The sequence below is a fragment of the Vipera ursinii genome (assembly GCF_947247035.1).
Source record: "Vipera ursinii genome assembly, chromosome: 4".
Classification (NCBI taxonomy): domain Eukaryota; kingdom Metazoa; phylum Chordata; class Lepidosauria; order Squamata; family Viperidae; genus Vipera; species Vipera ursinii.
The window spans coordinates 18,238,319-18,262,896 of record NC_139514.1 but is presented as its reverse complement, the minus strand read 5'-3'; the positions used below and the strand labels follow the sequence as shown (position 1 = coordinate 18,262,896).

General features: G+C 40.0%; 1 protein-coding gene across 1 annotated transcript; it reads right to left on the bottom strand.

Annotated features, from left to right (window-relative positions):
- Window positions 1-383: 383 nt before the first annotated feature.
- Window positions 384-19,878, bottom strand: ELMOD1 (ELMO domain containing 1; the record flags this gene model as incomplete). The annotated part of the gene is made up of 10 exons (XM_083363069.1): window positions 384-556; window positions 4,063-4,196; window positions 8,495-8,545; window positions 11,639-11,662; window positions 11,913-11,981; window positions 12,743-12,876; window positions 15,157-15,286; window positions 16,352-16,449; window positions 17,871-17,899; window positions 19,734-19,878. 10 exons carry the CDS (start codon window positions 19,876-19,878, stop codon window positions 384-386), a joined length of 987 nt encoding a protein of 328 aa, XP_083219195.1.
- Window positions 19,879-24,578: the final 4,700 nt, after the last annotated feature.

Below are 24,578 nucleotides of genomic sequence, written 5' to 3'. Positions count from 1 at the left end.
TTTCAGATGTGTGGACTCCAACTCCCAGAATTCCGCAGGCAGCAAGGGCTGGCTGGGGAATTCTGGGAGCTGAAGTCTGCACATTTGAAAGCTGCCAAAGTTGAGAAACGTTGGCCTTAAAAGGAAGGGAAAGAAACACAGGACATCAATTCAAAATGTTTTTAACACTGCAAAATATTGCAATATGAGCTCTCTTGGACAGTGACCAAACTCTCCATTGGAGCTGTGGGAGGCGGTTGCTGAAAGAGAGCGCGAGAAATGAATACTGCATCAAGAAGCAGGCATGCACTTGCCGTGATCATTCAATACATCAGCAATTTATCTCTAGAGGGTGGTGTAACACAAGAACCAGGCAGTGTTTCCAAATCAAACCAGGGCGATGGCTACAGGTTGATTAAGCTTTCCGAGGCAGCAAAGTGAGGGCATAATGCCATATTCGGATTCTGCAGCTGCCTGATAATCCGTTTGTGAAATTTCTCTCGCACCCGATTGAACTCCATTATGTCCAGGGGATCCTCTTCAATCCAGAATTTATGAAATTCATGCATCAAGTAGCCTACGGGGGCAAAAAGTCAAAGGAGTTGAATTCAAATGAATCGGGTTTTCCTTCGATGCATAAACAGTTTTACTATTCCTCTTCTACCTGTAACCTAATCCAAATGTCACTTAATGCTATGACTTTCTTTGGCAATAGTATGGATGTGGGATAATACGAACCGCACGGAGAGAAGGAAGTGCTGCTGAAGGCAGGAACAGCCCAGATGGGTTCTCATAAATCTCTGCCATCGTGCATGCAAGACAGGTAAAAAGGACTAGTTTGGAAAAAGCCACTTTTTTTAAAAAAAAGCAGACAGAATGAGAGACATTTTAATGTTGCAGTATTTTAGTGCACATGATTACTTTTTCAACTTTTCCAAGTGCCCTTTCTTTTTAATCAAAGGTATTTTGCTTCATCCCAAGAAAAATGTTTTTATTTCTTATTCTTATTATCAGTATCTCTTCAAAAGGCCTTGTGTTGCTTCTTCAGTTCAATCTTTCTAGGTAAGAACAAAACCCAAAACTAAACAGCTAAGTTACCTGTTTTAAACAATCATTTCAAACTGTGCATATGAATACTGCAATTGCACTAACCTTTAATCCAAGCATATAAACTTGGAAAAGTGAAGTATAAGTCTGTGGCTGGAATGCTGGTAGGGCAAAAGCTCGGAAGGTACAAGGATAATTTAGAAAATTAGTTTCTGGTAAAATGAGGCTAGAAAAAAACACAAAGCCTTCCCCCCCCCCACCCCTCAAAGTATGTTTGCAAAGGTATTCCCCAGTTTTACCCAAACAGCCTTTAAAGAACCTATATCGAACTAACAATGTAGGAAGCCTTCAAAAGCAAAGCAGAAGAACCATCTTTTGGGTAAACTATATAAAACTGACGTTGCACATGGGAATTTTCAGTTCAGATATTGCATATATATATATATATATATATATATATATATATATATATATATATATATATATATATATATATATATATATTTGTGTAAATTGTGTAAATCTAAGAGTTAACATATGACATATGTATATATGTGTGTGTGTGTGTGTGTGTGTGTGTGTGTGTGTGTGTGTATTTGGCTTGCTAACAAAGAATAAAGGGAGACCGATATTCTTTGTTAGCAAGCCAAAAAAAATTTGCACAAATATGAGCTGCCACTGCTGTGGCTACTGCCTGTAGATGGCCTTGGGCTAGGCTGAAACAGGAAATAAGATTTATCCCATGGGACTAAGCAAGTGTATTCTGAATCCTTAACAAACATTTAACACACACACACACACACATATCTAAGCAAGTGTATTCTGAATGCTTAACAAACATTTAACATATACATACATACATACATACATACATACATACATACATATATATTCTTTGTTAGCAAGCCAAAACATTTACACACACACACACACGCACACACACGCCCCGGAGCTATGGAATCAGTTACCGGTTGAGCTCCGGATGGCGCCCAATCTTCGCTCCTTTCGTCGCGATCTAAAAACATTCTTATTCGAACAAGCCGGCCTGGCCTGATGGGGGATTGGTGGGTTTTTTTAAATTGTTGTTTTAATATTGTATTTACTGTTTTTAGTGGGCATATATTTAATTCTTTTTTTAACTTTTGTAATCTTTGTATTTTTTATTCTTGCCCTGTTCACCGCCCTGAGTCCTTCGGGAGAAGGGCGGTATATAAATATTATATATATTATATATATTATACACACACACACACACACACACACACACACACACACACACACACACACACATATATATATATATATATATATATGCAAATTATTCAAATTGCTAATAAAGAATTTGGGAGGCTAAGATGATCATTTCGAACTCTTTATGTTCTCATCAGTTAGTCATACCCTTTATCTGAGATTCGAACCTGGGCTGATTATATATATCAGGCAGTGTTTTAACTTCCTGAGCCACGGGTTCTTTCTCCCTTCTTTATTAGCAATTTGAATAATTTGCACAAATAATGAGCTGTCATAAGTTGACTAGTTCCTGTGGATAAGCCCTGAGTTGGGCCAAAACAGGAATGAAAGAGTTAATTAGCAAGGCTAACAAAGCGAGAGAGAACCTGTGGCTCAAGAAGTAAAAACATTGCCTAACGTGCAAGCAGCCCAGGTTCGAATCTCAGAAGGGTATGATGAGGACTAATGAGTCCGAAATGCATATCAGCCTCCCTAAATTCTTTGTTAGTAATTTAAACAAATATATGAACTGTCCGGTGTGACTACAGCCTGTTCGATGGCCTTTGAGATAAGGCTGAAAACAGGAAATAAAGATTTGCCCCATGTTTGGGGCCTAGCAAGGTAATCTAAGAGTTAACATATCACACACACACACACACACACATACACACAGATATATATATATATATATCAACCTTGGTAACTTGAAGATGTTTGAACTTCAACTTCCAGAATTCACCAGCCATTACTGACATTCAGTGCTCACTCACTCTCACATACACACACAATTTTTGACAGGTTTATTTATAATTAGCTATAAGTATTCTTTGACTTATGATCCATCACTTAGTGACTATTTGAAATACTGTCAGATCCCGAAAAATCTACTTACAACCCAGATTCAAAATTCTGATAGCCAGCCCCGCCTCTCAGAACCCTTAAACCCTTCTTTCCATTAACCCCCTTTTGGGGTTCTGCCATTCTATGGCAGGGAGGGGGCATATGGGGTTTCTGCAGTGTATTTCCTTTGCTTTGTTCTTTCTCTTTGAAATGTCCCATCTCTTTCTTGGGGTGAGAAAGGAAGGTGCCTCTGGCCCCTCTGTCTTATCTTCGGATGGAGGGAAGACGGTATGAAGAGACTTGACAACCTTGAGAGTGGCACCTTATTGGTTCGTTCCCAGAACAATTTGACACCTTTGGATTGGCTCTATTTGAATGGACCAGATGGACAGTTGAGGTGGGGTTTTGGTTTTCTACTTTGAATGTAACCAAGGAGCAGAATTAGAAGACAAAGTTAAAAATGAGTGTTTGATGATGGCAGAAATAAAACAGCACCATCTGCTGGCCTTGCAAATCATAACAACGTGTTGTCCTGAATAATGTTAAAAATTATCCAATGCTCATAAAGGATTTAATCATCAAAAATACACAGAAGAGTGGAATCTGGGGGACGTTTCAAAACTGTTTTCCTTTGGAGACAAGTTTACTTTAGCCAACATGGGGAAAATGTTCGTTTATTATGAGATTTTGCATAAAACAGACTGGCTTATTTTTCCTGAAACGGATCTATTACTGCCAAATATAGATCATTCTAAGAACCTAATATTTTAATATAAAGCATATATTTAGTCAATGGAGTGCAACAACATTTTGTATAATTGATCCCTTGTGATTTCAAGAAATTACATAAATGCAATCATTTTCTTACACAGAGAAATCCTCTCTCTCTCTCTCTCCTCTCTCTCTCTCTCACACTCAACTCACTCACACACACACACACACACACACACACACACAAATACTCACAAAATGTTTGCTGGAAATGGGCTAATGTTGGAGCTTCTGGAGCAACATTGTAGCAATGTGTCTTCAGAGCACCACTCACAAGCAGGTTGTATGCAAGTTCTGTTATGTTGATGCCAACAATAGCAAAGGAAAATCTGCAAGAAATACAGAAATGAGATTACAAAGAATAAAACTAAAGCTGAAGGAACTATTACATCTAGAAAATTCACAGTCATTCCTGTTTCCAAAAAGTCATGTTAAACAGTTTGATTTCCGTGTTTCTTTTTTCAGTTGCACTTGCATGCCATTATGAAAGTCTGAATTTGCCATCTTTTGTTGAATGTCTACATCCTGTCTCATGCTTTTTTTCAATATCACAGCATGACTGACAAAAGAGTATACAGGTAGTCCTCAACTTAAGACCATTCATTTACCAACTGCAGTTACACTGCTGAAAAATGGACTTACAACCTGTCCTCTCATTTACGAACACTTCAGCATCTCTGCAGTCCCACGATCAAAATTTGGGAGCTTGGCAACCAATATGAATTTATAATGGTTGCAGCATCCCAAGCTCATGTGATCACTATCTGCATCCTTTTTGGGGGGTTTTGACAAGCAAAGTCAATGGGGGTGGGTGGGATTCACTTAACAACCATGCTGATTCACTTAATGACCATGGCAAAAAAGGTAGTAAAATTGGGTGAAACTTGCTTAAAGCTGCCTTACTTAATGGGAGAAGTTCTGAGCCCAAACGTGGTTGTACATCAAGAGCTACTTGTTAAAAGTAGAAAGAAATACACCTTAAAGGAAGGTGAATAATGCATGGGTAATGAATGATTAGGGACGCGGTGGCTCAGTGGGTTAGGACGCTGAGCTTGTCGATCAGAAGGTCGGCAGTTTGGCGGGTCGAATCCCGAGTGCTGCGTAACAGAGTGAGCGCCTGTTACTCGTCCCAGCTTCTGCCAACCTAGCAGTTCGAAAGCACGTAAAAATGCAAGTAGTAAAATAGGTATCACTACGGTGGGAAGGTAATAGTGTTCCGTGCGCCTTTGGCGTCTAGACTTGCCGGCCACATGACCATGGAGACGTCCTCGGACAAGCGCTGGCTCTTTGGCTTTGAAACGGAGATGAGCACCGGCCCCTAGAGTTGGAAACGACTGGCACGCATGTGCGGGGGAACCTTTACATTTACCTTTTTAATGAATGATTGTAACAGTTTTCTTTTGCTCAGTTTATTCAATTGCAACTTTTACAAGAGTTGTTTAATATGGGACTATATCCCATAAGAATACTGCAGACAGCCAAGAAAACAAATAGATTGTCAGACAAATCAAGCCAGAGTTCTCACGTCAGGCAAAAATGACCACACTTAAATTATCCAACTTTGGATGTATTATACAAAGACTTAACTCTTTGGAAAAGGCTCTAATTTGTAGGAAAGGTGGAAGGAAAGTGAAGAGATTGACCAGCAAGAAAGTGCATGAACTCAGCTACAGTGGTGATGAGGGCACTATTGGAAGACCTCAATGACCTTCCAGGTCATCATGAAAAGATATAATCACGGAGGAATATTTACGCAGATCCGAAGGCTCAACAACTTGATGGCACACCATCAACCAACCTACTACCAACCCACCAATCCTGAAGAACTATAATAAATCTATTTCCATTACTGGACTGAAACAAACCTAATAAGTGATTCCTATTGAAATAACAACAGTTGTACTAACGGACATGCCTCTATTGAAAGTTTTCTTGGTAACAACTCATCCTTATTGAACAAATGTTTCTCCCAAGTCATAAATAAGGAGAAGAAGTCTGATTTCAAAGAAGGGATAGGTGAGAAACCCACGCCATCAAAATATATGGACAAATATATACTAACAGACTCGAACACTGGGTGCTATCTAAAAAATGAAATTCAATGGTGAAAAAAGTAAGGTTCTACATTTAGGCAGGAAAAATCAAATGCACAGGTATAGTATAGGGGGTACCTTGCTCAATAGTAGTAACTGTGAGAGGGATCTCGGAGTCCTAGTAGTCAATCACTTCAATATGAGCCAGCAGTGTGCTGCAGCTGCCAAAACAGCCAACACAGTGCTAGGCTGCATTAACAGAGGGATAAAATCAAGATCAAGTGAAGTACTAATACTACTTTACAATGCTTTGGTAAGGCCACACCTGGAATACTGCATCCAGTTTTGGTCACCATGATGTAAAAAAGATGTTGAGACTCTAGAAAGGGTACAGAGAAGGGCAACAAAGATGATTCGGGGACTGGAGGCTAAAACATATAGGGAATGGTTGCTGGAATTGGGTATGTGTAGTTTAATGAAAAGGGACGCGGTGGCTCAGTGGGTTAGGACGCTGAGCTTGTCGATCAGGTCGGAAGTTTGGCGGGTCGAATCCCGAGTGCCGCGTAACAGAGTGAGCGCCTGTTACTCATCCCAGCTTCTGCCAACGTGCAGTTCGAAAGCACGTAAAAATGCAAGTAGAAAAATAGGGACCACTACGGTGGGAAGGTAATAGCATTCCGTGCGCCTTTGGTGTCTAGTCATGCTGGCCACATGACCACGGAGACGTCCTTGGGCAAGCGCTGGCTCTTTGGCTTTGAAACGGAGATGAGCACCGGCCCCTAGAGTCGGAAACGACTAGCACGCATGTGCGGGGCAACCTTTACCTTTAGTTTAACGAAGAGAAGGGTGAGGGGTGACATGATAGCAGTGTTCCAATATCTAGGGGCTGCCACAAAGAAGAGGGAGTCAAGCTATTCTCCAAAGCACCTGAAAGCAGGACAAGAAGCAATGGATGCAAACTAGTCAAGGAGAGAAGCAACCTAGAACTAAGGAGAAACTTCCTGACAGTTAGAACAATTAACCAGTGGAACAACCTGCCTCCAGAAGTGGTGAATGCTCCAACACTGGAAGTTTTTAAGAAGAGACTGGACAGCCATTTGCCTGAAATGGTATAGGGTTTCCTGCCTGAGCAGGGGGTTGGACTAGATGACCTCCAAGGTCCCTTCCAACTTTTTTCTTCTTCTTCTTCTTCTTCTTCTTCTTCTTCTTCTTCTTCTTCTTCTTCTTCTTCTTCTTCTTCTTCTTCTTCTTCTTCTTCTTATTATTATTATTATTATTATTATTATTATTATTATTATTATTATTATTAATGTTCCCTGACTTCTGCCCTTCCGTGAGTGTCACAATGCAGTGGTCTTTGGTGCTCTCTGAGCTTGGTTGTTTCCTTGCAGATGTTTCATTACCCAAACTAGGTAACATCAGAGAGCACCAAGGACCCCTCATTTCAACCCTGAGCTACAAATATTCTCCTTTATTTGTAATGTCACAATGGAATTTCTACAATGCAATGTACAATGCAATTTTCCAATTAGTTCCCCTTTCCAAATTCCGTGCCTCTAGCCCATGCCACGTATTTCAGGATCAACGATCAAGGAAGCCACATATTGGTGGCATTTGCATCCTTTTCCTCAAACCTCAGAATAAAGATGAAGTTGCTTTCAAGCTGAATCTGACTCCAGGAGACGGGGCTGAATCCAGAATCTCATAAATGGTTTACTGTGGCCCTTTTCCAGTTTAACAATTCTAGGAGCCTCAGAGACTTCACAGCAGGCAGCACAGGATTCTTCAACAAACACTGGTTTATTTACAGGTGGTCCTCAACTTACATTTAGTGACCCTTCCAAGTTACAACAGCACTGAAAAAAAATGAGTTACGACCATTACAACCGTTGCACCATCCCCATGGTCACGTGATCTAAACTGGGATGCTTAGCAACTGATTCATATTTATGATGCTTGCAGTGGCCCAGGGTCATGTGATCACCTTTGTGACAAGCAAAGTCAATGGGAAAGCAAAATTCACTTAACAACGTGCTACTAATTTAACAGTAGTGATTTACTTAACAACTGTGGCAAAAATGGCATAAAATGGGGAAAAATTCACTTAACAACTATCTTGCTTAGCCATAGAAATTTTGGGCTCAATTGTGGTCATAAGTCGACAACATTAGATTTGCACGCTAATCTTTTAACCTGGAGGTAGTGTTTTCCTTCACTGTAAACCTCCCACAACTGTGCAGTGGGCTGAGAGTGAGCAACTAACCCAAAGTCATCCAATGAATTTCCTTTGCAGAGGGTGGACTTAAATTTGTTCCAGTCCACCATGATAACCACTATAACCATTTCCCAATAGACGACAGCATGGAGCTTATTAAAATCAACAGCTAAGCAGAGTGTTCTTACCACATCGCACATCTTGTCTCATCAATGCCTTCAAAAAATAAAAATAAAAACAAAGCAGAGATATTTCTGAAAGATAAGAAATCTCCTTCTACAATTCCATGACAAGCAGAGTGAGCAGGGATTTAATTACAAAATTATCAGCAAACGAGGATGACTCTAATGGGATTTCTGGTTTGGAATGCTGCACTTACCCAATAGCTTTATCAAACTTTTTCTTCTCCCATTCAGTCTTGCTATATTTGCTGAAAAAGTTAAATAAAAGGATGGTTTACAAATGAAAAATGTTTTTCCCCTTCCCTATAGTATGTCACCTCAGTGGAAAAGCTAATCAGTCTGATAGCATTTTATTCTGTCTTTTGAGATGGGCTTTTAAATTGTTTATCTCTGAAGCCAATTTAACTTGTTTGGCTATCACTGTAACATACTTCTCCTTGTTAAAATATTTTGAGACTGATCCCTCTTGTGTCAGAGACACTGACTCTCCAGGCAGTACACTGAGAGAGAAAGAGAAAAAATCCGTGTTCTATATTTCTTTCACATTTTTACAAGTCTGACTGCAGCCTAAGGCAGGTAAGACAAATCACTTGAAAAAGTAAGAGAAAATGACATTACTTATTGGAAGGAGAAAAGAAGGAAATAAATTGCCTTTATGTGGAGTTGTTTTAAAACATCTGAAAACTAGTGTACCTGTGATGCCCCACATTCCTGACAATGTATTCATTTGATTTTGACAAGCGAGTTCCCTAAATCTGGATGGAAAATGGCAGCTCTCAGTATCATTAAAAATAAACAAAGGGACAAATAGCCTATCATCCCTTAAGCCTTCAAGCAAGACAGGTTGTGTCTCAGGAGAGTTCTTATGTGAGAAGGTTGATAAAAGAGAAAGGAGTGATTTTGGATCTATTTTCCTCCCCTCTCCCCCATCTTAACTTGCTTCTGTACAGTATGTACAATATGTATGTATGTACACTATGTAATTTAATCACTTTCTCTGGATTACTGGAGGAAAGGGGGGGACACTAAGATGGAGAATGGTGATTACATTAATTGCATGACAATTATTCAACACCTTCCTGGAAGAAAAAGTAACCGGGAGTGAAGAAGGAAAAGCCTGACATTGGTGAAATGGTAGCAACTACACTAAGACATTTTGGATAGTTAGAGTTAATATTAGAAAAGCTCAGCGGTGCTTCAGCAGGGGGTTGGGCTCCAAGGCCCCTTCCAACTCTGTTATTCTGTTTCTAGATTACTAAAATTTCAGTTAGAGGAGACGCATTATACCATTTTCTTTAACTTTTAAACACCAACAATCCCCAAGAATATTTGCAACTCAGGATTGAACTGTGAGGTTCTTGGTGCCCTCTGAAGTTGGTTATTTTCTTGCAGACATTTCATTAGCTCTGATGATATTCCCTAGTTTGGTAATGAAATGTCTGCAAGAAAACCATCAAGCTCAGAGAGCACTAAGGACCTCACAATTCAGTCCTGAGCTGCAAATATTCTCTTCTGTCAGTTTGATTTTAAGTCATGAGATGCCCATAATCAACTAGAGTTAGGTGCTCTGCCTAGCTTCTCTCTCTCTCTCCCTCCCTCCCTCTCCCTCTTTCTCACTCTCCCTCCCTCCTTCATGGATGCTTTTTACTGGAGAATTACATGCATGGCTATAAAACTAATTCTGAATTAAAATATCTAGGACAGAGTCATTTAGACAGAATAATAGGAAGATGTGAAAATCCTGTTTGTCATTTGGAAGATGGAATATGACTTTGTCTTGCTATGTGGAAAGGACTATATTCTGATTTCTAATAAAATCTAATTTATCCTCTAAAATAGATAAATAGGCCAGCATCTTCCCTTAAAAGCAAAGTTGACAAGTCACATTCAATATTCAATATATTTCTCCAATATAATTTCTATATATTCTATATAGTAGGATTACTAATTGGTATATTACAATGCAATGTAGTAGTTGTGGGGATATCTAAGATAGATATTCTGAGGAATCCTCTCTCCTGCTATGAACCTGCTTGATTATTTCTACCAATAAGAAAGATCCTTTTGAAGATGTCGCTGCTGCCCAAAGCTTGCTGATCTAGCACATGGAGAAGAGGGCCTTCTCCTGTTTAGCTCTCATCTGGTCCTCAGGAAGTGCCCCAGAAATCAATCCAACTCTGGGATTCGAAAAATGTACCCTCCCCACCAGGGGACTTATGAACAGTTGTGAAAGAAGACCATGGAATCTACTCAAATATCATAGATGAACAAAATCCTGAAAGAGAAGGATGTTGAGACTGTTGAGACTTCTGTTAAGAAGTTTCTCATATGATTAAGACAAAATCTAGCTTCCTATAACTGAAGTCTATTAGATGAAGACCTGCCCTCTTGGAAATACGACTTTGCCTTTTTTAAAAAAACTGGGAGATCTTCAGAATATTTACACTTTTACACTCGCTTCTGTACAGTATGTACACTATGTATGTATGTACACTATGTAATTTAATCACTTTCTCTGGATGACTGGAGGAAAGGGGGGGACACTAAGATGGAGAATGGTGATTACATTAATTGCATGACAATTATTCAACACTCTCCTGGAAGAAAAAGTAACTGGGAGTGAAGAAGGAAAAGCTTGACATTGGTGAAATGGTAGAAACTACACTAAGACATTTTGGATAGTTAGAGTTAATATTAGAAAAACTCAGTGGTGCTTCAGCAGTGGGTTGGGCTCCAAGGTCCCTTCCAACTCTGTTACTCTGTTTCTAGATTACTAGATTACATGTCATCACCTCAGTCTTATCTGTGGTCAACATGCCCATTTCTTTCAATCTTTGTTTCTTGGTTCTTTGTATTGCCTGCCTTTCTTCTTTGTCCTCATATGCAATCACTCCTTGCTCCTTCACCAGGATCTTCTTGTAACGAAGCCTTCACGGTCTTTAATAATATTAACAATAGGCACCTTGGGTGCAATTCCAAAACACACAGAGAACCGCCTGAACACCATCAGCATTGACAAAATCACCATTAGTCAATTGCAAAAGCAGATTTACTTGGAACAGCTTACATCCTGGGACAATACTTTTTACATTATTAAACAAAATGGGAGTGACTCGACAGGTGAACAAAAATGCCAAATCCAATCTAAACACCTTGTTGGCTACGTGACCACCGCCACTATCACCAATAGCGATTAATTTATATGATGTCTGAATCCAAATGACTCTAGGAGCCAACTTCTCAGATTTTGTTTTAATTTATCCCTCTGGATCTCCTTTATGTTGGTTTCCAAACTTTAGTGCAAAGCTTATAAAATAGAAAAGGAATATATGTATATATACCTTATTTCCTCTTTAGTGATTTCCCTTGATTGTGAAAGATGAAAAAAGAAAGGAAAATAAGTAAAAAAAAGTCTAAATGTGGATTAATGTTCATGATTTGTTAATGAAATAAATATGTAAAAGCAAGGCATTTTATCCCATCCTCACCCCAACCCCCAAGTAAAAGAATGCAAGAAAAATGCAAGAGCATTTTACATCAAGAATAAAAGGGATGCAAACTGATATTTCAAATGATTTATTAGATGCTGCTGCTAATTCCAGCTTCAAACATTACCTATATCTTGGCTGAAGAGAGTCTAAGAGAATTTGCTGAGCTGCAGGACCATCATGCTCAGCAAAGTATCTAGAAGGGAGAGAGAAAAACACACAATATGTGTCAATATTGAATGACATCATTACATCACTTCAGGTATATTTTTCAACATCTGGAACATCTGGTTATTCTTATAATGAACAGACAAACCACTGTGTGTAAGAAACGGAGACCTATTTTTTCCGCTGCACCACACATAATGGAATAAGTGAGGTATACACACCTGTTAAAAATTATCTAACCTAGTAGTTCTCAACCTGTGTTCTGCAGGTCCCTGGGGAGCCATGATGTCATCACAGAGGGTCCGCAAAGGCTTGAAGAAATGTTATGATTTACATCTTGAATTAAGTCTTGGGGGGGGTGTCCGTGGCCACAAAAGGTGTTAAGGGGTCCATGGTGAAGAATAGGTTGAGAACCAGTCGTCTAACCAAATGCATACTGGGAAATATTCTTAATTTGCCCAAAACATATACCAACTGAAGAATCAAAGCATGATATATGACCACCACAGGTGGAAAAGACAAGAGATCTGATACTCCTATTGAAAACTTGCTGACATTGTAATTGATGTATTAAACAATTTAAACCCTGTTTTCTTCCATTGTAGGCACTGTAGTGTTGATTTAAAGAAATTATTGTCTACGGGGACAGATAGTTGCAATGAACCCAATTCAGAATACCCAAGTGTTTGAAGAATAATTTTCTTGACAAAGGTTGGATATTTTTTTAAAAAAACAACAACAATTTGTGCTTTTAAATTCATTACGTGAAAGAAAGAAAAATATACTTACAGCAAGTTATACAACCCCAGGAGCCCCATTCCTCTAAAATCTGTTTTAGGATCATCACCTTGGAAACCAATTTCACACCACTGCTTGGAAATCCGAGCTTCCAAAGGAGAATCAGGTTTCAAGCATTTCCATAGCTTTGGAAGTAAAAGAAAATCACAGGTCTATTATAACACAGGGCTTGTGTGCAATGATTTTTTTTTAAAAAAATCAGTCCTTCTTGGCTTTGCCTTTATTGTTATGCGTAGTGTTGAAGGATCCTGGGGCAATGTGCCAACTAAAAATCAGCAAGGCTTTCTCCTTGACACTGCATACATTTCAAACATGGCCCCTGGGAAATCTGATTTGCTTTAATACAGAAATGATGCAAGAATCCCGATCAGGCCTCCATAGTTATTTTCTTTAGCTTGGCACAAACCTCTAGGCAAAGCTGCAAACCATAGAATGCCTGTAAACACCATTAGCCATAAAGGGATTTTTTTCTCCTTTAAACTAATTTTGTAAGAGCATATCAGGGCTTGTCATACTGGAGACTCTTCTGCTCAAAAAATGGGTATTCATGCCTCAGCCAGGGCTTAAGATTCAGATCCACAATGTTGCTAGAATACCAGGCAAGCAAATGGCTATAATGATTTCAGTTTCAGAGAACTGTTATGAAAAAATATTTGGTAAGTTTTCATTTACTTTGGAACTTTGCTGAAGCTATTAATTACCAGCATTTGAATTGTGTCCAGGAGCTTGTGGCCACAAGTGGACTGGCTGCAAAATAGGCGTTAATCTGCTAAACCAATTAAAGGCAGGCAGGAAGCCACAATCTGTGCCAATGGGAACCTCTGAGTCATCTTCAAGTCAATCCAGTGTTAGTGGAATTGTAGTTATCTAATTGTGAGATGACAAGAGTCTGTCATCATCATCTTCCATGCCTATTTTTACTTATTTGAAAATTGCCCCAACTAACTGAGACTCTGAGTAATGTAAAACAAAGTAAGAATAAAACAGAGAAAACTATAGAACAAAATTAGAATATCATAATAATGGTTCTCTACAGTTGTTCAAGGTCAAAGATCCAGTGGCATAAAGAAGATGTTGGAGATGACTAGGCTGAGCCTGAGGGCAGGGTCAAATGCATCATCAGTTTGGAATCTCTATGCCCCTATTAAGATGTACAGCTCCCCCTTGAGGTCTATTGATTTTTATCTGGCACCAATTTGTCCTGACCATTAGTAAATCAGAATCTTGTGTCTAGGTAGCATGAAATAAACTTGTAGTACTTTTGAACTCTATCCTGGTTCTGACTTCTTGCACCTGACAAAAACTCTTAATGGCCTTAGGAAATTGAAGAAGGGATGGAGCCAAATGTACCTGTGCGGTAGCATGTTCCAAACTGTGGGGGTTACTAATGAAAAGGCCTGCCACTTGACTGTTGCCCTCTCAAAGAGGTGGACCCATGGATGGTCATCTCTGGAAGTTTGGACTGGTCAGAGCTAGAGTCAATTCTGGCACAGAATATATTCTGATCAGCACTTTGAATTCAGTCAGTAAGTCTACTGGCATTTGAGCAATGACTTTAACATTGGTGTTCTTCTGCAAAAGCAGATTTGGCCCATATTCATAAATTAAAATAATTTATATATTGCTCTCTTTAAGAGAAAACTTTCAGTTTTCAGTGAAATTTTCAGTTTTCAGTAAAAGTTGATCAGTTGTGGAGTCTCTTTACTATGAAAAGTTGTGGTCCTTGGAGAGACTTTTAAATAGAGGAAGCCGAATAGAATAGAATAGAATAGAATAGAATAGAATAGAATAGAATAGAATAGAATAGAGTAGAGTAGAGTAGAGTAGAGTAGAGTAGAGTAGAGTAGAGTAGAGTAGAGTAGAGCAGAGCAGAGCAGAACAGAATATTTTTATTGGCCAAGTGTGATTGGACACATAAGGAAGGAATTTAATGTAGGATTCTATATTAAAGATCTTACATTGGGGAAAGAAGCAGGTTTAGCTCATGGGTGGATAAGTCACAGCATATATAGTTCCAGAGCCCAATTTACAGGACTCAGTGTACCTCAGTGTTGATAAGGTCCATTTTTTCAAACATTTGTGGTTGATTCAGAGATTTAGGACACCATACTAATGCTCCCAAAAGTCAGGTTTTCCCATTTTATCCTTTGTTTCCCTATTGCTCATGATATCAGATTGAAAATCTTGGTTATACTAATTTTAAAGATAACACATTGTTGCCTGCAGTTTTTGGAAGCTAAAGAAATAAGCAAAAAGCTATACCTTCCCACTCAGTTTAGCAGCTTTCCAATCACTCTATGAGTTTAGGAAGTTTAAATCTTTTTATCAGTACTCTAAGCATGTAACTTTGTTCACGGCCTTCTTAAGAGACAAAGCTCAATTGTAAACACAGCTCTAGCAGGTACCTTCAGAAGCATTTCTTCGTGCCGACCCTCTTCAGAATCATATGGCTCTCGACGCAGCTTTTCCACCTCAGCAATCAGATTTCTGTATCCGACAATCTGCAAAAGGCAGGCTTGCAGGGAGACACTTAGCCTAGAATGAAAAGATCACAGCAAACTCAACAATTCAGCTTTGTAGGACTGATATTACCTTAGTATAGAATGGTGGCCTATTTCCTTTTTTTTTTCTTCTAGATGATCAGCATTTTTTTGAGACAGTGTGTATTGCTCAAAAATCTGACTTTCTAGGCATTCTACATCAAACTGCCTGCTTACTTCAGCAGAAAAGAAACTTTCTGTAAGGAACTTGTGGACATACCATCTTTACTGATTTCCTTGATGTTTGTCCTTACAGCTGATTTGCATCCTTCTTGTTTAAGAGGTGGCTGAAAAGAAATCTTTTTTTCCCCTCTTTTGCTGGGGGCAAAAGAATATTTTGACTGATTAAAATAAAAACTTTGCTTTTTAAAAGCATTGCTTTGCTTCGTGAATAATTAAGAACTAAATGTGCATGTCAGGCATTATATATGGAATGATCATTGGATAATAAAGCAGATTGAGATGGTAAAAAATTGATTCCAGGGAAAGAGGCAACTCTGCCCACTGTCCATCAACAGCTTTAGTAGAGAAATTATTTACCCAAATTTGTGGCCCTGGCACTCATGTGGGATCATGTCAAAGGATTACAGGCAGCTCCAGTTTTAAGCTGTTGCAGTCACAAGTTGAAGCAACCTTGTGAAGGACCACTTTTATGACATTTTCTGTGGTAGGCATTAAGCAAATCACTACTGTGGTCATCTAAGTGAATAATGCACCACTTAAGCGAATGGTAGAGTTGTTAAGGAAACTTCTGAATGGGATTTTTTTTCATGGAAACTGGCCAAACTTGCACGATGCCACAACCGGTCATAAAGGTAACCGTTGCCAAAAACACAAAATGCAACCACATGACCATGGTCAATTTGCAGGCCATAAAGCACCTGTTCTGAGGCTGTCTTAACTCAGAACAATGGTAAGTCGAGGAATACTTGTATCTTTCACAAAACGTTTGCCAAAACCTGCACTATACTGGGAAATGTGTGGTAAAATCAACTTTAAAAGAAATACAAAACGAAGTCTGAAACATTCTCTCCCCCAATGCCACATATTTAAAACTTACTGAGGGTTTACATCTGGATTAATCTTTTTGAGTTCTATGATGGCATCTACCGTTTTTTCAATTGCATCAGGAGGAACACTAACGGAATTTTGGAGGAACTGAAAATAAAAAAGAATGATCACATATCAGTTTTCCCAAATGCACTGGAAATAAATTATTGAAACGATTATGAGATGTCCTAAGAGGGATATTATCCTGATTTACTTAACTCTGATTAACTCTGCACTGAAACATTTCTGGGCCTATTTTGGGCGGGGGGGGGGGCGAGGAACGAGACAGGCAAGGGAAGTTTTAAAAAATCAAGATGAGAGCTGTACCACACAATCAAGGCTTCACCGCTTTTTAAGTCATGCATGATGCATGTTATAAAAAGGCAGCCTTCATCTTCTTTTGAAAACCTCCTCCTATATAGACACTTCTGCATCATGGAGTCTAATAACGATGATCATCTGTATTATCTTTAACTGAATAACAATAAAAAAGAATAGTAATGAAAATGCACAAGGAAGTTTCAAATTTCCATCTCATGAATATTCAACAGTTGTCAAAAGGATAAGGGTGAAAGACCCCTATTTGTTAAGGCGAATCAATGAGCATTGATATTACCAGGCAATCAATTCCTGAACCTCTAAATATGTCAGGTAAGTATCTCAAAGCCAGTAAGATATAGAGGTTATATTTCAATTCCTTCCTTTTTACAGTATCGTAAATTTCAGGTATCTGAAGATCTTGTTTCCAATGCTGCTGTTGCAGTATAGATCGCAGAGCTAACATTGTTGCGCCTCTTTTTGGACTGAGATGCCCTATGCACTGTCACCCATGCCCTTGTCACATCTCGCCTGGATTACTGTAACGCTCTCTACATGGGGCTGCCCTTGAAGTACACCCAGAGGCTTCAGCTGGTGCAAAATGCGGCCGCGCGGGTACTTATGGGAGTTCCTCGATACTCCCATGTTACTCCACTCCTGCGTGAGCTTCATTGGCTTCCAGTTGTCCTCCGGGTGCAATTCAAGGTGCTAGTAATTACCTTTAAAGCCCTACATGGCTTAGGCCCGGGGTATTTGCGAGACCACCTGCTGCCATTGTCAACCTCCCATCGCCCGGTTCGCTCCCACAGAGTCGGCCTCCTCAGAGTTCCGTCGGTTAAGCAATGCTGTCTGGCGACCCCTAGGGGGAGAGCCTTCTCTGTGGGCACGCCGACCCTCTGGAATGAGTTGCCTCCGGAGCTGCGGATGGCCCCTGACCTTCGGTCCTTTCGCCGTGACCTGAAGACATGGATGTTTCAAAAATCGGGCCTGGACTGACTATGGTTTTAAATTTGGTTTTATGGGGTTAAATTACTATGTATTGAACATATCTACTGTTTAATTCTTTTTTAAATTTTGTATTTTCATGTTCTTTTTTAGTTTTTATTGTTGTGAGCCGCCCTGAGTCCTTAGGGAGAAGGGCGGCATATAAATATCAATATCAATCAATCCATCAATGAAATGAACACAATACAGAGAAACTTTTTACCCACCTTGTTTTTTGAATTCTTCAATGATGTCTCTGTTGGGAAAAATATTTTTGAAATTTTAAATTTTTTATTACATGTTAGCATTTTTAACAATGTGGCCAATAAAACCATGTAATATTTTATCAATGGGCTTTCACCAGTGAGGTAAGGTGAAAAAGGAGGGATTTTATTAGGAAACAAAGTGGATTGAATTTTTATATGTATGCAAAATATTTAGGGGGAAGTTAAAGATTAATAAAATAAGTTTTTTTTTTTAAAAAAAGCTGTCTCAGTAACATAAAATATATTTTTATTCAGCAGGACAATCTGTCCAATCTAGAATTTCTAAAGTCTTGAGGTAGGATGGCGAATCGGGACCCCCAAATCACCAAACATTAGAAAATACAACCAAAGTCATATTTAGGGTGAACATCGGAACAAGCCAGAAGCTATCGCAGTTATCTTCAACTTACCACCAGAACTGTGACGGAATTTCCATTGTAAGTTGATACAGTTGTAAAACATAATATCATGTGAATAGACTCGATTTTACAACCAATTTTACTGGGCTTGTTAAGCAAAGCACATGTCCATTAAGAAAATTAAATAGTCATTAAGCAAATCCAATTGAGGTTGCTTGCTGGAAATTGGCTGGAAAGATTTTAAATGGCAGATACTACAACTTGGTTGTAAATGCAAAGTGGTTGCCGACTGCCCAAATTGTGATCATGTAACTGTGGGGATGGTGTGACAGTTGTAAATGTGAAGATAGGTTGTAAATTGCTTTTTCCCAGGCTGTCATCATTTTGAACCATCCTTAAATGGAGGATTGTAAATTGAGGTCTGCCTGTATTAGATCAAGTACTATGAAGGAAGAGAACTAATGATACGAAGCTACACGCTACACCAGAAAAGAGAACAAGCGGCTTTTGTTTCATTTGCTGTCTATCTTGTTAAATTCTGCAGGAAAAAAACCCCCCTACTATGTGTACTCCAAGGAAAATTTGTTTTTCCCCCCTATATCAACCACTGTTGGCTCCTAATAAGGAAACTGGTGTAATACAATAAATGAAACCCAACTTGATAAAATGTTTTCTTGCTTGCTAACTTTTGTCTTCTGTTGACAACTGTCTTCTTGCCACAGATAATCAGAACTTTATGAGACTCTTCAGTGGCAAATTTCATTGCCTTTAATTGTGATTAAGGAGGCAACATTTTCTTAAACCAATACCTCAGGAAGACAGCAGGATGGGGACGTCTAGGTCAGAAAAACATGCTTTCCAATAAAACACAGGTAGTCCTCAACTTGCGACCACCATTGAGGCCCAAATTTATGTTGTTAAGTGAAACGTTTGTTAAGTGAGTTTTGCTCCATTTTATGACCTTTCTTGTTTAACAGTGGTTAAGTGAATAATTGTAGTTGTTAAGTTAGTAACACGGTTGTCAAATGAATCTGGGCTCCCCTTTGACTTTGTTTGTCAGAAGGTCACAAAAGCTGATCACATGACACACATACACACACCAGGGATGCTGCAATAGTCATATATATGAGTCAGTTGCCAAGCATCTGAATTTTCATAGTGTGACCACGGGAATGCTGCAACAGTCGTGTGAAAAACATTTTTTTTCTTTTTTCCATGCTGTTGTAACTACTAACAATCACTAAATGAACTGTTGTAAGTTGAGGACTGCCTGTATTCTGAAACGTCAGTTTTCATGATGATGTATAATAAATCACTTTAAATTAGATTCATATACAATAAATCAGTCTAATCAAGGCTTGAGCCAATTCATGAACTGTCAACCAACCAACCAAATAAGTCAACCATTTTATGATTATCACAATGAATAAAAATAAATATTAAGAGTTGCCCTAAAGGTGCTTACCAATTTTCAAGGTTCTTTCAGCTCCAGACTTGATATTATAGCAGATCCTTTGCAGCTCACATCGTCCGGTCAGTTTCCGCACCACAAATTTCAGGCAGCGCCATAAGCATTTGCAATAGAAGTACAGGCAAACCTGGACAAGCATTCTGTCAAAAGAATCCTTAAAATGAGAAACCAGGAAAGCCTTTTTTTTAATCAGCAAAATGATCCTTGGTGAAAACAACATGCCTGAACTTTGCTGAATTTAAGAACAATATTTTTACGACACAGCTCTAGATAAGACTTTTTTTTAAAAAAAAGTTTAGCATGGTAAACAATGAACCACTAACACGAAATAATAATTCTTGGGAATTGCTAGGGCTACAGAGTCTAAACAAGGTAGGGGCAGTAATTGCATTGTTTATCACACCCATGACTTAATTTCTGCAGCAGTACAATTGCTCTATATTATGGAGGAAAACTCTTAGCACATTCATTTATATTTTAGAGCAGAATGGGTAACTCATGAGCTATATGCCGTTCCTAAAACTCCAAGAACTCAAAAAATAATATTTTTGCTAAAACGAAGAGAAAAATAAGATTGTTAAATCTTCAAAAGGCTATAAATAAAACCAGCCCCCTAAAAGCTTCTGCCAAAGCTTGAGCCTTATCTCTTCTGTTTGTTTCATCAAGCACTCTTATAAAATTGTACAACTGAAGGGACTTAAAAGGTCACCAAGTCCAACTTCTTGCATGCTTCAGGATTCTCTACACTGATCTGTCTGACCTTGGAAACTTTAAGACTTGAGGCCCCTGACCTAGACCAGAGATCCCCAACCTTCTGGGCACCAGGGACTGGTTCTGTGGAGAAAGGTTTTTCCACAGACCGGAGAGTGTGTGGTTTTGTGTGCTGCCTGCATCCCACAGATGGGGCTTTGCTTGTTTGTGAGGACTGGTTGCTGGCATGTCGCAGCCCGGTACCAGTCCATGGACCCCTGATCTAGACTACAGAATGACACTATTTCCCAGCTATATTTGTATAAAGGTAAAGGTAAAGGTTCCCCCGTACATGCGTGCTAGTCGTTTCCAACTCTAGGGGCCGGTGCTCATCTCCGTTTCAAAGCTGAAGAGCCAGCGCTTGTCCGAGGACGTCTCCGTGGTCATGTGGCCGGCATGACTAGACGCCAAAGGCGCACGGAACGCTGTTACCTTCCCACTGGAGTGGTCCCTAGTTTTCTACTTACATTTTTACGTGCTTTCGAACTGCTAGGTTGGCAGAAGCTGGGACGAGTAACAGGCGCTCACTCTGTTACATGGCACTTGGGATTTGACCTGCCAAACTGCCGACCTTCTGATCGACAAGCTCAGTGTCCTAAGCATGCTTAATTTAACCACTGTCTTTTCAACTCATTGTTCACATGGTACAATGGATTATGTAATTAGTGGGCTGTAGAAACACAGTTCCAGTAAGGGAACTGACCTCAATTACTCTACTATGCACCCATATTGGATGTGTTCATATCATATACTAATTCAGAAGTCCCCAAGCCCTGGTCCGCAACCTGGCACCGGTCCGCAGCTTGCCAGAAGCCGGGCAAACAAGTGAAGCCCCATCTGTGCATGCGTGGGATGTATGAAACCACACCCCCTCCGGTCCCAGGAAAAGCCTCTCTCCACTGAACTGGTCCCTGGCACCCAAAAGGTTGGGGGCCACTGTACTAACCAATAGTTTGCCTAAGTACGTTATAGTGATTAAACCAGAATGAAAGGGGTTCATTAAGCTATAATTACACTGTAAGTGAGTTTGTCAAAATCCTAAACCTCACAAGGGAGTTCCATTTTGTCTTAGTATATTGTAAGGGTATTATGGTTTGAACAGAGGAGGAAAGGAGCATTGTGCCTTAATCAAATGACACTTATCGCAAGTGTTACGTTTGATGTATTCAGTTAATGCTATTTAAAAAATGCTGAGTACATAATTTATGGTTTCATATTGACTTTTTTTTTCAAACAAACCACAGTCAAGTCCAATAACTGTTTATTGGTTTCAGACACACAGTGCATGTAGCCAATCCTTACCCTCATGGTCTTCTGTGTTCTCTGGGTGTGTGCACAATGTGTGAACTTAGGTTTGCAGGCTCAGATGAATTACAGTTTGACAAATGAACACAAGATCTGGGCATATGGAGATGCTGTACATGCAGCTTTCCCCTTTGTTACATCTTTCACTGCATATTGCTTCCACATGCTGTCCTTTATAAACATTAAGTGGCCTCTGTCATTTAAAGACGTTATGAAGCTTGCTTACATAGGAACTCCATGGACTTTAGAAAATAAGCTTGAGGCAAGGATCCATCATGTTCTATTATTGCACTATATTTACTACACTACTTATGAACTACACAATCCTTTTCGCACAAGTGTCAGTCTTTGTTTATACAACATATTAGGTTAAAAAAATGGTTTGGATCATGTATATTCTTTGGGTGAAACCAGACAGAGTGGTTAATTTATGGATCAGCATACTGGGCATAGAGATAATGAGCTACATTCAGTATTGTTGAGGTTGTTGAGAGTGTGGTGGCGCATCAGCTCCCTCTGGTCCTGGATGAAGCGGATTATCTAGACCCTTACCAATCGGGTTTCAGGCCCGGGCACAGCACGGAGACGGCATTGGTCGCGCTGGTGAATGATCTCTGGAGGGCTCGGGACAGAGGGCATTCCTCTGTTCTAGTCCTATTAGACCTCTCGGCGGCTTTCGATACCATCGACCATGGTATCTTGCTGCGGCGTCTCAGGGGATTGGGAGTGGGAGGCACAGTTTTACAGTGGTTCTCCTCCTATCTCTTGGGACGTTCGCAGTCGGTGTTGGCAGGGGGGCAGAGGTCGACCGCGAGGTCTCTCATTTGTGGAGTTCCTCAGGGGTCGGTCCTCTCGCCTCTCCTGTTCAACATCTACATGAAGCCGCTGGGTGAGATCATTCGTGGCTTTGGAGTTGGGTATCATCAGTACGCTGATGATACCCAACTTTTCTTTTCGACCCCAAACCACCCCAGTGATGCCCTCAACGTGATGTCCCGTTGCCTGGAGGCGGTTCGGGTCTGGATGGGGAGGAACAGACTTCAACTCAACCCCGACAAGACTGAGTGGCTTTGCATACCTTCATCCCGGGTTTATTCGGACATTCCACCTCTGGCTATGGGGGGTGAACTATTACCCCCCGTAGATAGGGCTCGCAACTTGGGAGTCCTCCTAGATTCACGGCTCACCTTAGAAGACCACATAGGAGCTGTGACTAGGGGGGCCTTCGCCCAGGTTCGCCTGGTGCGCCAGTTGCGGCCCTATCTTAGCCGGGATGATTTGTGCACGGTCACTCATGCGCTCGTGTCCTCTTGTCTGGACTACTGCAACGCTCTCTACATGGGGCTGCCCTTGAGGACCACCCGGAAGCTCCAACTGGTACAGAATGCAGCCGCGAGAGTGGTGTTGGGAGTCTCCCGATACTCCCACGTTACACCTCTGCTCCGTGAGCTGCATTGGTTGCCAGTTGTCTTCCGGGTGAGATTCAAGGTACTGGTAACGGTGTTTAAAGCCCTCCATGGCATGGGGCCGGAGTACCTTAGGGAACATCTGCTGCCGGCATCAAGCTCCCTGCGCCCTGTGCGTTCCCACAGAGAGGGCCTCCTCAGGGTGCCACCGATCAGAGAATGTCGATTGGTGGCCCCCAGGGGGAGATCCTTCTCTGTGGGCGCTCCGGAGCTGTGGAATCAGCTACCGGTAGAGCTCCGGATGGCGCCCGATCTTCGCTCCTTTCGTCGCGATCTCAAGACATTTTTGTTTGTACAAGCTGGCCTAGCCTGATGGGGATCGGTGGGGTTGTTTTATTTTTGGTCTTTTAATTTTATCTCGGGGTTTTTTAGAACTGTATTTCTATTGTTTTTAATTAGGGCAATTGTTTAATCACCTTTTAATGTTTGTATTGGCTATTTTATTCTGCCCTGTGAACCGCCCTGAGTCCTCAGGGAGAAGGGCGGTATATAAATGTTATTAAATTAAATTAAATTAAAATTGTATGAACATTGCCCTACAGTATTTACTGAGGCTGACGCCCTGGTAAAGTGCTCAAAGGGTTGCAGTCTACATAAATTAAAATAATGTGTACACTTTAAAAGGCATGTGCCAACAAGGAATTAGTTTATTCTTTCTATCTACATCCTCTTCTATGGAAGTAGAAAAACGAACGTTGCTTAGTTCTTAAGCATGTGATTCTCAGGGGACATATATGTTTACCGCAATTATCAAGAACACATTCATGTGAATTGATCTGTCTGCAGTGGGTTAAGAAACCTATGTGATCAGTGGTTGTGTTTTTAAAAGAACCTGGTACAAGCAATCTGCACCCTGTAATTATTATTCCTCAAGATACACATTCCACTATATATCCAATCACATTTCCTAAGACCATTTTCTTTCAAAGCTAACATCCGAAGGACTGATATTTTTGACCTTAGTCAAACTGCAAATTAAATTAAACAGAATTAGTAGGAAAGACCACATCACAGCTGTAACACCAAAATTGATGGTGGAACATATAACTTTATCACAGTGGGATACTACAAAGGAAATGTTACGTCTTAGAAAGGTTAACTACAGGAAAGTGAACATTCATTTGATGGGTACCTTTAAATGATACACTACTCCTCCATCTTAAACTTATGGCATTGGAGATCTTCTTTAGGAGCAAAATGGTATTGACTTAAATACAATTAAGGCTGTTATCATTTCAATGGTTTATTTATATACAGTATAAATTCTTGCTTGTAGAAATCCTGTAATAAAAGCACACTATGAAATGGATTAGGTTTT